This window comes from Cyprinodon variegatus, unplaced genomic scaffold, assembly GCF_000732505.1.
Source record: "Cyprinodon variegatus isolate N-32 unplaced genomic scaffold, C_variegatus-1.0 Scaffold11, whole genome shotgun sequence".
NCBI classification, from domain to species: Eukaryota; Metazoa; Chordata; class Actinopteri; order Cyprinodontiformes; family Cyprinodontidae; genus Cyprinodon; species Cyprinodon variegatus.
In genome coordinates, this window is record NW_015150464.1 from 785,069 (window position 1) to 802,442 (window position 17,374).

The following is a 17,374-nucleotide window of genomic DNA, read 5'->3' on the forward strand; positions in this document are numbered from 1 at the left end:
CTGCTAAAACAAAGTTTGTGAATTCAGTTAAATAATTGTTAAAATATATCTGTCATTTCTATATCTATCAAGCAGGTTTTTCTTGTGTTTCTTGTGAAATTTGGTCCTAAATTTTTATTTCAAGTGGCATTAAAATGTCTTAAAAAGTCTTGAATTTAACTTGCTTTATGCTGTAGGAACCCTGTGTTAACTTAGAACTCTTTCTAACTTAACAAACCAAAACTACCAAACCAAAAAAACAAACCAAAACTGATCACTACCACCCAGAGTAACCAGTCTGTTCATTAGTCGGGTGTGTCGGGGGTTGAAGATCCCAGGCTAATCAAAAATATGGAGAATTTAATTATGTCATTAGTTTGTTTCCAGGTGTAATGTTATTCCCCATGTGTAAGACTTCTTAGCTCATTTTCTCTACCACATCCAAACAATGCAAAGCAAATCTGGCAACAAGATTGTTTGGCACAAGCATGCAGCAAACACCCGTAGTGCCGCTCCTGTGTTCACAATCACAAATAAACCGCCCAAGCTTGGGAAACAAATCTGAGTTTTATTTAAATACCTCAGGTATCAAAACATCTAAATATTCATTGGTTGGACATTGAGATACCTGTGATGGTTAAAGGTCTATAACCCTCTTTAACGCAACCTTGAACAAAGATAATTGACCCGAAACTCCAGCAAAACAATGTGAGAGATTAATTAGGTTTTTAGAAGTGTTAGTACTAGTTGGATACTAGTACATGTGGTTCCACGAGCTTTAGTACTGATGTATTTTACTTGTATGAATGCATTGTTGGTTAGGAGAACTGCCTTTGCACCATGACTGCTTATAATTTGCTTGTTTACACAACATAAAGACTTCCTCATTCTAAATGTGACAGAAAATTCCTGAAATTAATCCCCTTTTCTTTTGGCATTCTGCAGTTTTCTTTCATTTTCATAGACAAAGCTTTACCAGGAGGCTGAAGCCTTGTTTTCTCAGTCCACTTGTTAACAACTGGACTCAGCGCCACCTGAGATGCCAAAACCAAACACAAAGCTGTGCTTGTTTAGTATGATAAAGAGAAACCGCTTTAAGGAAGCTTAATGGTAAATCTCATTTTTACTAAAGGAATTAGTTGGATTCTTAAATAAAGCACCCAAAGTGTCCAACTTGAGTGAACAGGTGATATTAGGTAGAAGGGAGGAGCGTGGGAAAGGAGGAGCGGTGCCAGATGTTGAAAGGAAGTTTATGTTGGAGGTAAGTGTTTACTTAGAGCACAGATGCCGTGAGAAAACTTGTCACACGCTTCCTTGTGAATGTAGTTCAGCTTGTCACACTTTTTTTTAAATGTGCTGCAAGTCACTTCCTCCTCCGCTGCTAGAATGACTAACATGGATAGGGTTTAACCTCCCCATCAATATACACCTAAAACGAGATTAGACTAAATATAAAAGCATGAGGAGTATTGTAATGGCTCTTGCCAAGTAGGAAGTATATCAGCAATCACCTTAGAATTTGCACTGTTAGTAAAAATGGCTGTAGATCTATGTTCATAGAGTAAATGGGAGTGACAGCTTAATAGACTGGGTGAGGAGGACTTTCTGAACAAACCTGCTTTGATGATCTTAGTGTAGCAGCAACTGTGAACGGTGCTGCTGTTCTGGCTTTCTACCACTCCTGCGTCTCATCTTGCCGATTAAGCTCAGATGTTCTTTTATAAAACTAAAAGACTTGCAAGCTCTTTGTAAAGCTTCATTTGAACAAACAGGTTTTGCATGATCAGTAGGTCACCTGAGGTCTTTCTCAGAGGGGGGGGCTTTATACTCCCAGCATCTTGGTGGAAATGCATTACCATAGTTGTCAAACTTTGCAGACAAAATTTCCTGCTTGCACAATATTGCAAAATTGCAGAGTAACAGCTTGTAATGCACACTAAAGAACACCCAAACACATGCTGTTAAATACAGATATTATTTTCCTATAGTGGTTCTAACAGTGCTTATGGAGGAACTTTTGGTGCAATAAGCTGTGGAGGCACTATTTGCTCAATCAACAAGTAAATGCATGCAGCCCATGTAAATCCCTAAATGTATTGATTTGATGATGATACAAAAGGCAGCGGATTAAGAGAATGGATCTAGTTTGTTTGAGGAGTGGAGTTAAGAAAGTCGGTCTATTTTAGACCGCTTTCTGTCACAAGTGCCGCCGCTGCACCTTGTTTTCTGCTGCTGAATAAAGCACCTCGTCCATCTCTGCGACAGTCGGACCCACAGAACGACAGCGAAGAAATCTATGCTGCTTTATTTTCGCCCTGAGCTAATTGTGCCAGCAAACGTCACATACCCTGACACACCGTCTTGACAGATTTGGCAGTTCCTTGCTCTGTTTCTGTACAAGTTTTAGCCTGGAGTCTCATCTGGCTCACTCTGCTTCTTGATGAGTTGCTCATGTTTGGATTTGAGGGCTGAAATCTATCTGATGTTTCTGCTAACCACCTGTCTCTTTGGGCTCTTTGTTTTTGCCCGTTAGACAAGAGGATTTCTGTGAGATGTTGGAGGAACATTTGCTGAAACTTTACGCAATAAAATTGCTGTCCTGGCCTCATCTTTTCCCCTTTCATTGACTTGTTAGACAGACCCTGTTGGATAGTGTTTCAGCACAGTTAAAAGGCGAAGACAAACTGCAGCAGTTTGGGCCCTGAGGCTAGACACACCTCTACAATGTACATCCTATCTCCTCCTCCTACAATCTGTGTCTCTTCTATTTGTTGCATAAGAGCAAAGTTTCACCAAGTCCCCTCCTTGCATGTAACTAAACTACCTGAACAATGAAGTATTCATGTTTAAAATATGGCTTAGTTGCAGCTTCAACATTATGATTGCCTTTATGTCTGATACGAGTCACCCTAAGCGTTTCCTAATTTGCCTACTCTTCTCACTTTAGCAATGTTTTTTCCCAGTGATGATTACTCTTCATCTCCGGTATAGGTTGTGTTTTTTCTTGCTACCACTTTATTGCTTTGAGTCACACCAGATATTAATGATCTCACTAAATGGAAACATGAAGAATATCTTCCCAAGGAAACATTTTCTAAAACAGAACTCATTAAATGACTCATTAAACTGAATTTTATTCAGATACTAACAAAAGTCATCTTGTGATGATTTCATTCCACTTGAATTTTTTTTAGTGTTTGGACTCAAACTTAAATGTTTTTTTATGAATTAAAGCACAATCGTAGCATTGGTCGTATTTTAATTAGTCAAGTATTCACTGCTACTGGTCTGAGGGCCCAATGGCAAAAGTATATAATTTGTATTTATATATTAATTTTCCACAGTTATTTTCCTGACCTGACCGCTGTCTTCCTTGGTCTTTTGGATTTTTTTTGGCCAATGTTCTGCAGCAAAAATTTAAAGCCTTAAAGGTGTTGCTTTACAGAGACTCTGCTGATGCCAGAGTCTCTTCTGCCGGCATCACAGTCAGAACTGGGAGGAAATGGCGAGCACAACAGGCAGTCAACCAAGCAGAAGCAAGACTGAGACATGGCGTCTTAGTTGGCTCTTTAGCAGTTGGACGAGCCGATCTAGATAGCCATACAAAGCCACACTACCACCAAGCCCGAGGACAAGAGCGATGACAGATGATACAGGGAGAGATTCGTGCATTCGTGGAGGAGGAACGCGAAAGTAGGATGGTGGCAATGCGCCAGCAAGGAGCTTGGTCCAATTGGAACCATGTGTCCACCCGGAACATCACCTGGACAGAACTACGGAAGTATGAACCAGCAAGACTTAAGTTCCTGATCCATTCAGGGTATGATGTCCTTCCAAGTCCATCTAACCTTTATACCTGGGGCCTTGAAGAAGCACCAACATGCCCTCTGTGCCCGGCAGATGGTTCCCTGGAGCACATCCTGAGCTGTTGCCCTAAAAGACTGGGAGAGGGAAGGTAAACGTGGCGCCATAACCAGGTGTTGAAGGCAGTAGCAGACACCATCTGCACTGGAATCCTGGAGTCAAAGCACCAGTCCCCTTTGAGGAACAATATCTTCTTTGTCAGGGCAGGAAAGAAACCTGAGAGAGCAGGTAAGGGCACATCTGGACTGCTAGCCATGGCTCGGGATTGGCAGTTGCATGTGGACCTCGGAAGGCAGCTAAAGTTCCCAGAGCACATTGCAAGGACGTTACTTAGACCAGATCTAGTCTTAACATCTGACTCGACTAAGCAAGTCGTGTTACTGGAGCTTACAGTCCCCTGGGAAGACAGGATGGAGGAGGCTCATGAAAGGAAGAAGGTAGAGTATCTTGAGCTGATTGAGGCATGCAGATGCCGTGGATGGAGGGCCCGCTGTGAGCCAATAGAAGTGGACTTCAGAGGCTAGAGTCCTGCACGGGTCGAGTTTTACCAACCCGCACCCGCCCGAACCCGTTAGGATGACTACCGAACGCGACCCGTCACCCGCGGATATCTTCAATTCAAATCCAAACCCGACCCGTTGATATTTAACCCGCAACCCGACCCGTTATCACATCAAGTAATAGGCTATAGTACGCTGCGCTGCAGAGCAGCGCCATTAACACTGCAGCAGACGTGTATGCACTGACTGTGGCCTTTTTGGAGGGAAGCCCACACTGCCAGCAGGGCTTTAAGCTACAACAAGGGTGACCCCAGACAGTGCCTGATTAATATAACATTTCTGATGTCCATAACAATAGACACGCATAAAAAAAATCACCAACTACCCGCCCGCACTAAAAAAATATCCACCCGATGCCCGAGCCTCAAGGTGTCTGTGGATCAAGATGGAAGACGCGTGGAGTAGCGTGCTGCTTGAACACAAACTGGGGCCTGATCAACCCCGATTGGGTTGCCCAGACGAGGGTGTCTGAAGATCAAAGACCCGAAACACCCTATGACCCTGGGTCCTTCACTGACGATGTGTTCAATCTGCACCGGCTAGGTGTTTCAATATCTGCAGCAAAAATTTAAAGCCTTCAAAGTACAGGTGGATTTAAACTGAATTTAAAGTACATACAAGTGAACTGTTTACTCGCTGGTGGTATTGGATTTTATTTAGGGTAATCTGAGAAAGGTTTTCTTTACATCCGCTCTATAGTTATGCTCTTTTTTTTTGTTATTAAAATAAAATGTATATATACAAATCAAAAAGCTCTTGAAATAAACATTTTTATCAGGACATGGAGACAGTTTCTTATAATTTGGTATTAATGTTTTTAAGAGTGGTGACAATAAATTCTACAGATTAGACAAACGTATGTTTGATAAAATGATTAAAGAAAACTATGACCACCTGATAAAGCTTTCTTCAAATATACAGTTTGTACAGAACGTATTCAACACCTTTAAATTTTTCACTCTTTGTTTCATTAAAGCCATTTGCTAAAATAAATTAAGTGAGAACATTTATTTTCTTATTATTGTACAGCACCCCATCTTGACGGAAACAAAATTTAAATTGAAATATTACATCATCATAAGTATTCAGACCCTTTGCTCAGTATTAAGTAGAAGCACTTTTGAGCTTGTACAGCCATGAGTCTTCTTGGGAATGATGCAACAAGTTTTTCCCACCTGGATTTGGGGATCCTGTACCAATCTTCTTTGCAGATATTCTCCAGGTCTTTCAGGCTGGATGGTGAGGATTACTGGACAGCCATTTTCAGGTCTCTCCAGAGATGATCAATTGGGTTTAGGTCAGGGCTCTGGCTGGGCCAGTTAGGAATGGTCACTGAGTTCTTCCCAAGCCAGTCCTTCGTTATTTTAGCTGTGTGCTAAGGGTCATTGTCTTGTTGGGAGGTGAACCGTGGCACAGTCTGAGGTCCTGAGCTCTTTGGAAAAGGTTTTCTTCCAGGATATCTCTGTACTTGGTCGCATTAATCTTTCCTTTAATTGCAACCAGTCGTCCTGTCCCTGCAGCTGAAAAACATCCCCATAGCATGATGCTGCCACCTCCATGTTTCACTGTTGGGATTCTATTGGACAGGTTATGAGCAGTGTCTGGTTTTCTCCTCATACCTCTTAGAATTGACGCCAAAAAGTTCAATCTTGGCCTCATCAGCCCGGAGAATCTTCATTCTCTTGGTCTGGGAGTCCTCCTTGTGTTTTTTGGCAGACTGTGCAGGCTTTTATATGTCTTGTACTGAGGAGAGGCTTCTGTCCCACCACTCTGCCCTGACTAATGGAGGGCTGCAGTGATAGTTGACTTTCTTCCATCTCCCTACTCTATCTGTGGAGCTCAGTCACAGTGATTCTTCTTTACCTCTCTCACCAAGGCTCTTCTCCAACGATTGCTCAGTTTGGCTGGACAGCCAGGTCTAAAAAGAGTCCTGGTTGTCCCAAACTTTTTCCATTTAGGGATTATGGAGGCCACTGTGCCCTTAGGAACCTTCAGTGCTGCAGAAATTCTTTTGTAGCCTTGACCAGATCTTGCCACAATTCTGTCTCTGAGCTCCTTGGGCAGTTCCTTCAACCCCATGATTCTCATTTGCTCTGACATGCACTTCGAGCTGAAAGGTCCTATATAAACAGGTGTGTGCCTTTCCCAATCAAGTCCAATCAGTTTAATTAAACAAAGCTGGACTCCAATGAAGGAGCAGAACCATCTAAAGAGGATCAGAAGAAATGGACAGCATGTGGGTTAAATGTGTCAGCGCAAAGGGTCTGAATACTAATGATGATGTGATGTATCAGTCTTTCTTTTTCAATAAGTTCGCAAAAATTTCTACATTTATGCTTTTTGTTTGTTTTTTTTTCTGTCAAGATTTGGTGCCGAGTGTACATTGAGAAATAAAATAAACTTTTTTGATATTAGCAAATGCCTGCAATGAAACAAAGAATGAGATTTTTTTTTTTATTATAATAATTTAACTTTATTGATCTCATATTGGAGAAATTTACCTCTTTATTACCTGAGGATTCAAAGCCCTATACCCTAACCACTAGGCTGCCGCTCCGAGGTCTCAATACTCTCCGTACCCTCTGTTTGTTAACTTGTGATTTATCCAATTGAAAAGACGTTTATCTATCACTTCTTTTTGAAATTATATTAGATCTAAATTTAATACATTTCTTGATGGAAATTGTTTCTTTAGCTACAGTTTAAAAGGTAAAATAATGTTGTTGCTAAGTAAAAGCTCAGTACTTACAGGGACCTTAAGCTACTTGTATACAAAGAGCAGAAACCAGGATTAACACATTGAGGCCTAGGATAAAACAACTATGTAATAATTTAATTACAGGAGACAGATTTGTTTAAAACCTTTATATCCAGCTCTCTGTTTTTATTGGAAGCAAGGCCGCGCTGCTAGTAACAGATAGTATCTGTTGTGATGTTGTAAACTCACGGAGCACCAGCCAGTGGCTGTGTGGGCTCATCCTGTGCTGCCTTAAGAAAATAAACACGTCGTTTTATTCACTGTAGCCCACAGGTAATCTGTTGATGTTTGCCTTTCTGGGTCATTTGAGGTAGAATTTGTCTCATTGTTGTAGATCTTCCATTAAGTTGGAATACTGATGGTAACCTTGATGTTTATTTGATGCATGGTGGTTCCCCTATTTCACCTCAGTGTGTTAAAGAAGTTGGGAAGTTGTATGCCTTAAGTTGTTGCTGAGTTTTGGGTTAAATTATCTTTTATTTTGTCATATTTTCTTCCTATCAACTCTATCGCTCATCTAAATCCCCATCACTATGCAGGGGACCAAAAAATCTCGCCTGGTCAGCCGGGCCAACAATGTCCCTAACGACTCCTCCCTTTCAGAGGCATAGACCAGGATTGCAGGTTAACTGGTTCAATTTGCATGTTTTCAAAGTCAAAACATGGCTTTGTTTGGGTTACTCTGTAAAACTTGGAACTAAACTCTAATTCTGACATTTTGAATTGAAAAAGCTTCCTGGATGGGAAGCGAAACGTCTTAAAACTTGGAAAGATGGTCCAGTGGATTGTTTTTAACTTTTTTGGAATGTTTTTGTATTGCGTAAATAAAGAGCTTCGCGACTGAACCTTGGTTCCAGTGTGAGTTACATACCTGCTGGGAAACGCACCACAAAATCAATGTGAAAGTCATCTTTAGTATCCCAACCCAAGTTTGAGAATAGATTAATGGCGAAATTTCTTAATCTCCCAATTAATGCAGCATATTAATGCCGATAATGGTCTACCACTAATAATTATATATATACATACATACATTAGGGGTGGAACGGTTCACAAAATCCACGGTTCGGTTCACGATTTATGTCGGTATATGTTGATTGTTAGCCTGACATGTTGGTCATGTTGCTGTTAGCGTAAACAAAACGTGTTGCACAATGCTTGCACACTGTTGCACTTTTATCCACAACTTTCTTTCCGCCGTCATCGTAGGTCACTCTAAATGCAAAGTGGTCCCATACAGCAGACCTATAAAGTGCTGCTGGCGCGTCTTCCAACTCCTGTTCTTTCCCACTCGCCATACCCACACAATTCTCCACAACAACTGATTTTTTTTCTGTTACACCCGGCTACGCTGCTTCGCTTCTTCTTCTTGTTTACTACTGGTGGTTGGCTTTGTTCGCAGTACCGCCACCTTCTGCTCTGGAGTGTACACGCTTCGCCTATGAGAAAAAGGAGCAGCGCATGAACCGAACGCAAGACACGCAAACCGAACCGAGACAGTCGAACCGAACGGTTCGAACCGAACGGTTCGGACGGTTTTCATAAACCGTTCCATCCCTAATATATATAAATGTGGACAACTAGTTATACAAAGTATACAGGTCAACTAGTGTTCAAATTAGAGATGAAATCAGGGGCAAACATCCAGTTTTTCTGCACTGCAGTGTTTAATATGATATGGCGAAGCAGTGTGATGGAGTCATAATTTTGTAGTTTTCAAGTAAGACTCAAATCTTTATCCTCAACTTCAGAGTCAGGAATCAAGCAAAGTCAGTCAAGTTGTTCAGAAGGGTTTTTATGATGTGTCCTGATGTGTCTGAAGTCATGACAGGTAACCCTCAAAGCAAGTCCCGAGTATGAAATTGAATTTCAAGTCCTTACATGTCTATTTTAAGCAAGGCATGCTTATGAACATTTGGTAATAGGACCAATTTAAATAAAGTCTATTCTCCATTCTTTATGCTGCTTCAAATGTCAGACAAAGATCTTTGTTTTTAATCCTATTTTTTAATTCAGGTTCGCTTTTTTATGAGTAGTTTGTAAATTTATAAGTCCCCCAAAATAACATTTATTATTGTGGGATGAGGGACACAAAGTATTGATGGACACTTTTCAAATGATATGCATTTTTAAAACTGTATATTTTTGGTGTTCATGTTGAATTCCAGTTCAAATCCTGACTCATTAGTGTAAAAGTGTAATTCACAAGTCTCTGAACATTTTTGATAGTCTTACTATAAAATGAATGACTCCATTCTGACTCGAGTCATGTCATTCCTCTGGATACGACCGTACCGTACCTCATCATTCATGTTGTAAGCGATTTTGTCTTTTTCAGAAGCTGCGCTTTTCCCCATCAAGCTTTCAGCTTTCATCAAATCTGAAATGATCCTTAGCTTCCCCTCCATCTGTTTATTCAGTAAGGCAGTGTTTAATAGGAAACCGGCAGCTTCAGGTTAGGCAGATTAATGCTTCTAATCTTATCTAGTAACTAGTTCGGTGGGTTCTATTTTCTTTTTTTTGTGATCATTTATGAGTCAGAGGAAAAAGCTTGAAGGCAGAGCTGCTGACGAATATCTCTACATGTCCCAGCTCTTAATGACGGATGTCTGTTATTAGGAGTTGCTGATTATTCCTAACCATCTCATCATAATATTGGCGTACGTCAGTAGTTCAGTCAGAAAGGAATGCCTCGGATGTCCCATCCTTCCAGGATGTAATATTTTAAGTGTCATATGTTTTTACGCTCCGTATCTCTATATTTGGCCTATTGAATGGACGTCCCTTAATGCTTTCACCAGGTGTGTTTCTTCCAGTGGCTCGGATGCTGCAGCTCATGGAGAGTTGTTCAGACATTATGCAATGGAAAAGGAAGGGAACTGTCTGGAAAATCAGAGTTAGTCCTAAACAGTATATTTATTGTAATCAACAGCAATGGTGTCGCAGTTAAATATATATTTGCAAAATCCTTACAGTTGAAGGAAGCTCATTAACCATTGTTGAAGATGAATGAGTTTCCGCTAACCTGTCTGCGTTTCCACTGGTTGATGCAGTGATCAGTTCTGCTAAATCTGTGAAATTTTTTTTCCTTATCGTTTTTGAATAAGGGCAAAATTATAAAAGACGACGTAGACGAAAGCTCTGTACGGCTGTAAAGCAAATAAAAATAAACTGAATCCCTATATTGTAAAACTACATGCTTCTAAGTTGGATATTTGGAAAATGTGGTTGCAGCATTGTTGGTAAAATTTACTTTTAGTCTTAAAAATAAAAACTGAATGGGTGTGTCAGATGTTGGGGGGTAAAAAAAGAATCTGGACGTTCAGTAGAAGCTTCCCCATAAAAGATTATATGAATAATTTAAGGAGCAACACATATCGTTTCAGTTTTAGGTCTTATTTTGTTTGTAATATTTAGTTTTCTTATTTTCTTCTTGTGATGTTTAACACCTTATTTGGAATAAACGGCAGCTTAAACAGCTGTTTTCTTAATTGTATTATTCTGTCTTCACAGGTACGCCATCATGTGTGGAATCATGGCAGAGTACGATACAATCCAAAACAAGATAAAGAACGGTTATATCTTTAAGGTAGTGTACACCTGAAGTATCCTATTCATTAATTTAATAGTTTTTAATTTTTTCACATTATTTATAGCCATTAAGAGTTTTTTTTTTTTTTTTAATAGAGCTTTATTTGATAGAACAAAAAAAATGCTTATAGTGAGAAAAGAAAGAATGGAAGAGGATTAAGAAGTTAACTGATTTTTACATTTTATTTCAGTTTAACATGGGAAAAATCTGTTTAATCTCAGAATTCTGACTTTTTTCTCAGAATTCTGACTTTAATCTCAGAATTTTGGATCTTAATGTAGATGGGCACCATGAAGGAAGAGATGTGGAGCACTCAGCTTCACTGACAAAGATGTGAGTTGTTTGAGGTGGCCAGTGAGACATTAGTGGAAAATGACGGAATTAGGCAACTTTTTACGTGCCCGAGGGGTCCCCTCATTAATAGAGGAGCAGAAGGTCGTTAAAACAAGAGAGCTAGTCTCTAAAACAGACATGGCTATGGCATGATGCTAACATGTTTGTTAGCTGTCAGAATTCTGAGGAAAAAAGTAAGAATTCTGAGATTAAAATCAGAATTCTGAGAAAAGAGTCAGAATTCTGACATTTTTCCATATTAAACTGAAATAAAATTAAAAAAATCAGTTAACTTTTTTTTTTTTCAGTGGCCCTAATCCTCTTCCGTAAGATAGAATAGATGGTGTTTGAAATATTGTTATGCAGATAAGATTCTTGAATCCATTGTATGAATTTGTTGTTGAGTTTTTTTGGTCCCCTTTTCACAGTGGTCGAGAGGTACAAACATACTGCAAAATGCATAAATGCACTACAAATAAAAAATTTAGATGACAGAATTTATATGAATACCCAAAACACATGCAAATGAGAAATGCTGCAATCACAGAACATCGAGAGAGGTAAATGCAAACGCCCTGCATACACAGAAATGATTCTTACATACAAACACATAATACATGGAAGGTAAAAATGCTGCAACTAGTAAAAATAACTCCAAGTTAAGGAAAGCTCTAAACTAGCTCAGAATAATGCAAAAGCTCCAGACCACTAGAGGGAGACGAGAGGAAATATAAAAACCTTTAAATAAAAACCTTTTTTTTTAAAACTGTGATAGAGCTCTGTCAAGAACCCCTTAAGTGGCATGAATTTAGCTTCAACTGGTTTAAATTCCTTATAAAATCTCCTTTAAGGTACCTTTTACAATCTGATTATTAATCGATTAATCGAAAAAAATTATCCACAGATTAATCGATTAGCAAGATAATTGTTTGCAGTCCTAGATTGTCTCCCCCTAGTGGTCAGGAGCATTATGCAAAGCCAGTTTGCAGATCCTTGGTGCAGCAATTTTACTTTGCATGTGTATTGTGTGTTATTCTGTTAGCACCATTTATTCTTTCAACAGGTTTTGTATTTGCAGCATTATTGCTGCTCTTTATTTTATCTTCTTTGCAGCATTTTCCTTTTGCATGTGTTTCATGTATTTGTGTAACTTTTGTGTTTGCCAGTCTCTGTATGTGGGTGCAGTACTTTTAACATTTGCGGCTTTGGCCGCTAAATAAAAGCCAGAATGTATTTGGCTCTTAAAAAGCCTTCTTACTATTAAATTGAGTCATCATGTGAGTAATTATAAGACAGCTGCTCCTCAGAGATTTTTAAGATAATATTAGGGAAAGATTGGCGGACAGGTGAAGGATGCAGTAATGTGAGGGCTTGTTGGAAAACTAACACCACATTTTATCTTTACCCCCTCATAGTGATACATGTTGGTGGCAGCATCATGATGTGGGGATCCTTTTATTCAGATTAATGAAGTTAATGTAGGTCCGTCCTGGAAGGATAGCAGATTTTATTTAGGGGTGCCAGCTGGAAAAAAAACTTTAAATACAGATACCAACGTTGAAAAAAGAAAAAGAACTTCAGTATTCTGCTCTACTCTGTGCCTAAAAACCCTAATACAATATACTCAATTCAATTCAGTTTATTTCTATAGCATCAATTCACATAACATGTCATTTCAAGGCACTTTACAGTTCGACACATCATACAATCAAATTGATTCAAAGTTTTCTATCTAAGACTAAAACTAGGTGATTGCATCGACTTATTGACTCGAATGCAATCCCTCACACTAAGCATGCTTGTAGCGACAGTGGAGAGGAAAAACTCCCTTTTAACAGGAAGAAATCTCCAGCAGAATCAGACTCGGTGTGAGAGGCCATCTGCTGAGGCCGACTATATATTGAAGAAGTATTGTTGACTATATTGAAGTTTATTGTTGTCAAGTGCCAAAATATTACTGAGGAAAAAGATTTGAATACTTCAACGGAGTGTAAACAGAACATGTATAATACACCAACTGTCATCTTTCTTGAAAAGGAGCAGGAAATTATGCTTTTATCCCTTAAGGTGCGAAGCCCCTCCTACAGACAGCAGCTTACATAAGCAGAAGCATGGAACAACAGCACGTAGCATTTTATCTTTTGTCAGCAGCTTTGCCAAACACTGTGTACCTTCAGAGCTCTTGACAGGTGAATGAGCGAGAGATAGGGAACTGGAGAGGGCAGATTGGATAAAAAAAAGGGGGGGAAAAAAGCTCCTCAAAGAGCCAGGGAGTGGAAAAGGGGAAGGGAGGGTCTGTGACAGCAGGGGTGCACAGCTCCAACAGGTTTGCGTGTGTGAGAGGTGTTTATGAAATACTTGTGGGTTGGTGAAGCAGGACAGATCAGGTCAGGACAGACGGCAGTAAAAACAGCAGCTGGATCATGAATCAACAGTGAAAACGGTCTGTTTCTGTCTCCTCTCCCAGGATCATCTGGATAAAGCCATCGAGCTGAAGCCGCAGGACCCCCTGTCTTACTACCTGCTTGGCCGCTGGTGCTACGCCGTATGTGATGCCTCCTTTTTTCGCTCCATTCTGAGCCCAGAAAGACAGAATTTAAAAATTTCTGTTGTCCTGCTCCAGTGTCCCCCCCCTCCCCATGCTAACCCACCATGGTCCCCTCCCCTCATTGCCACTGTTTAGGCTCTCTTAGGGATTTGTTTTTCCCTCTGTGATTTGCACGGAATGATAGCTTCATCCTGTTTCTTTTCTTTCTCCTTTTCGTTTCCGTTCTGCTGGTTGTTTTTGATTCTGATAAAGCCTGTTTTTATGGTCATCACGCTATGTCTTTCAGGCACAGTCACTGTTGTTATATTTGGCAATAATGTCTCATCAGATATATATGTTTTTTTTCATACTGAGCTGTTTTCCAGAATGACTTAGTTAAAATGTGGAGAAACTTTTTCATGGTTAATCAAGACCTTCTGTTGGGGTATAAATCCGATGTGACACAAAGGCCCGTTTCTCTTAGAAACTCTTCAGAATGGTAATGACAAAAAATATAATATATGAAACCAAAATTTTTAGAAAAATCTGTTGGTTTAAGTAAAAGAATTTGCATTGAAATAAAAAAAACTGGTTTTTACCAAAACACTCATTCCAGCTCTTGTAGATAATATTTTGCACAACCCTCCTTTTGGTTTAGGAATGCGTGTAATCTCCTCTTCATCATCCAGAGTTTAGGGTCATGTCCTCCATTTTTTTTTTTTTATTATTTAGTTTTAGTTTTCCAAAATCTTTGGGGGAAAACTATAGGCCCACAGCATCACAGCTCCTCCTCCTTACTTAAGGATGTGAGGTATTTTTTTCCCTTGTTTCAAACCACATACAGTATTTGTTCCTGTTCAATCCAACTTTATTATAAAGGGATATTAAAAGCAAACGGTTGTTACTTTAAACTATAAATGGAGACATAAACACACAACTAACTGGATTCATGATTTATTTAACAGCTCATCTAACATTTCTCATCTTTTAGGCAGAATGGCTGTTTTAGTCTCATTTGATCAAAGCTGACAGTTCAGGGTTTAAATGTCAGATCTTTTTTAGCAAACTTCTATATTTTCATTAGATATGTTTCTAACATGAATAAACTCTCTAATAGCTGTGATGAAGATCTGGCCACTCTTCGCTTCTGTTACCTAAAATGAAATTTTTTTTTAAATACTTGACCATCCATCCATCCTCTTCACTTTCCTCGTCCAACAGAGGTCCAGCTGTAGCCGTTTTAAACTCTATTATTATGAGTGAGGATAAGGTGGAGTACACAGTTACAGGATATCATAAAAATGATTAAATGTAGGGGAGAAAAAAACCATTTACATTTATTTTGGAGTCACACAAGGAGTTTTCAAGATGGCGCTGTGCATGCAGCAGCCTGTTACGTCGGTTCTGAGTTTTCCTTTCCTTCTTTCTCTATTTTATTATGTTTACTTTTGGGATGTTTTTCTATTAGTGAATACCATATCTGCCTACTATAAAAAAATTAATAAATTTAAAAAAAGCTGTCGTATGTGGGCACACTGTAAATATTATATATATATATATCCCATGCTAATTTTTCTTCCTTTAGCACCTTCTTCTTCTCCCTTGACTATTTGAGCTGATGTACAAACTAAATTTCTCCACTGTGAGATCAATAAATCAATCAGTTATAGGAATATTCCTGCAATGAATAAATGTACTTAGATTAAAAACTTGATTTCTTTCAAATATTTTTACATGTTGCCACAGAAAGAAAGACATTTCTTACACATCTTTACCAGAAATGCTTAAAGAAACAGATGTATCTTGGTTTACCTGTCCTTTATGATGCTAGTATCAAATCCATGGAAAGGGTTGTCTTTTAAACTTACCTGATCTTTTTCCAGGTTGCTCAGTTGTCTTGGATTGAGAGGAAGGTTGCAACAACGCTATTTGGAGAACCTCCAAGTGCCACGATTGAAGATGCAATGAGGAATTTTCTGAAGGTGCGCATTATGTTATAAAAACAAGCAATTCGATGAGCTAACCATGTTTTTATATACATAGTAAAATTGCTTGACAAGTTATCATGCAAGGGAGCCTTTATGAGGCTTTAAAAATGTCATAAAGGTGATAAAGTTGCACCTGTGTTGTTTCAAATGCTTCTTAATTAGGATAAGTTATTATTTTTCAGTACTGTTTGCATGCTTTCTTGAGGGAGCTCTGATTATAAAACGCATTTTACCGCAGATTCCTGAGTAAAAACGTGCCCCCAGGTCGCTCCTGTGCTTAGTTTTTAAAGGATAATCTGTGTTTTTTTTCATAGAGGCATTCTCCTTGTTCCAACATTTCAACTGTTTATACAGAAGAGAAAATACTCTAGCTTCTGGCCAATATTCCTGAGCGTGCTTCTTTCTGGTGTCTCGCCCTTCAGTTTAGGTGAAGTGGCTCTTGCTACAACATGCCGGAAGATTTAGAGTACATCTACTTTAGAACAGATGATTCCTATAACTGAAAAAAAAAACAATAAAAGAGGTGCGAGATTAGGAGCTGAATTAAAAGTGCACAGATTGCTTAAAAGTGCACGTTCACCATTCAGATTCTCTCATAAATCAATGATGATTCAAGCACTGGTTTGTTTAGAGAAGGTGGGGTCAGGGTGGGGCGGGTTACTTCTTTTTATGTTCAGCATCTTTAGATGAAGCTAACCGTAGTAAAACTGCGAAAAAAATGCTGTTTTGCTGCTGAACGACTTCACTGCTTCTAAAATAAAAAAAATTCTTGTATTCCTATTTAATGCAGGTTGAAGAGATTCATCCCGCCTACTCAAAGCTGAACTACGTGTTCCTGGCTAAGGTCAGTATGGGTTGGTTATAGGTCTCGTTTTTAAAGTGGGACCAAAATGGCCTTTATTGTGTCTTCTCTTCTCTGCTGCAGTGTTACAAAGCTTTGGGCGACAATTATAAGGCCAGGAAGATGTGTGAAGCAGCGTCTTCCATGAACACCGTATCCAAAGAGGTAGATGCTGACAGCTGCAAGATATTCAGTCAGATAAAGAAAACTTGTGATGAAAAACGACTGCACTTTCAAATCAATACACGGTTTTTGCATATTTTCTTCTTTACAAATAAAAATCTGAAATGTTTGGCATGCTTTTTTATCCAGCCCTCGTGCATTTGTACGAGCACCTTTTCCTGCAGCCAGTACGGAAGAGGATTAGGGCCACTGAGAAAAAAAAAAAAAGTGAACTCATTTTTTAATTTTATTTCAGTTTAATATGGGGAAAAAGTCAGAATTCTGACTTTTTTTCTCTCAGAATTCTGACTTTAATCTCAGAATTCTGACTTTATTCTCAGAATTCTGACTTTTTCCTCAGAATTCTGACAGCTAACAAACTTGTTAGCATCAAGCCATAGCCATGTCTGTTTTAGAGACTAGCTCTCTTGTTTTAATGACCTTCTGCTCCTCCATTAATGAGTGGACCCCTCGGGCACGAAAAAAGTTGCCTAATTCCGTCATTTTCCACCAATGTGTCACTGGCCACCTCAAACAACTCACATCTTTGTCAGTGAAACTGAGTGCTTCAACATCTCTTCCTTCATGGTGTCAATCTACATTAAAATCCAAAATTCTGAGATTAAAGTCAGAATTCTGAGAAAAAAAGCCACTATTGAGAAAAAAGTCAGAATTCTTAGAAAAAAAAGTCAGAATTCTGAGGGAAAAAAGTCAGAATTCTGAGATTAAGGTCAGAATTCTGAGAAAAAAGGTCAGAATTCTGAGAAAAA

The 17,374-nt window shown here is 39.1% G+C and overlaps 1 protein-coding gene across 1 annotated transcript in view; it reads left to right on the top strand.

Annotated features, from left to right (window-relative positions):
• Positions 1–17,374, top strand: part of rmdn2 (regulator of microtubule dynamics 2) — a 52,346-nt gene that overhangs the window by 29,570 nt on the left and 5,402 nt on the right. The window contains exons 6-10 of the mRNA XM_015379905.1: positions 10,675–10,750; positions 13,554–13,631; positions 15,497–15,595; positions 16,392–16,445; positions 16,527–16,607. Coding sequence (XP_015235391.1) covers positions 10,675–10,750; positions 13,554–13,631; positions 15,497–15,595; positions 16,392–16,445; positions 16,527–16,607 — 388 coding nt within the window. The remainder of the gene's footprint in view (positions 1–10,674; positions 10,751–13,553; positions 13,632–15,496; positions 15,596–16,391; positions 16,446–16,526; positions 16,608–17,374) is intronic.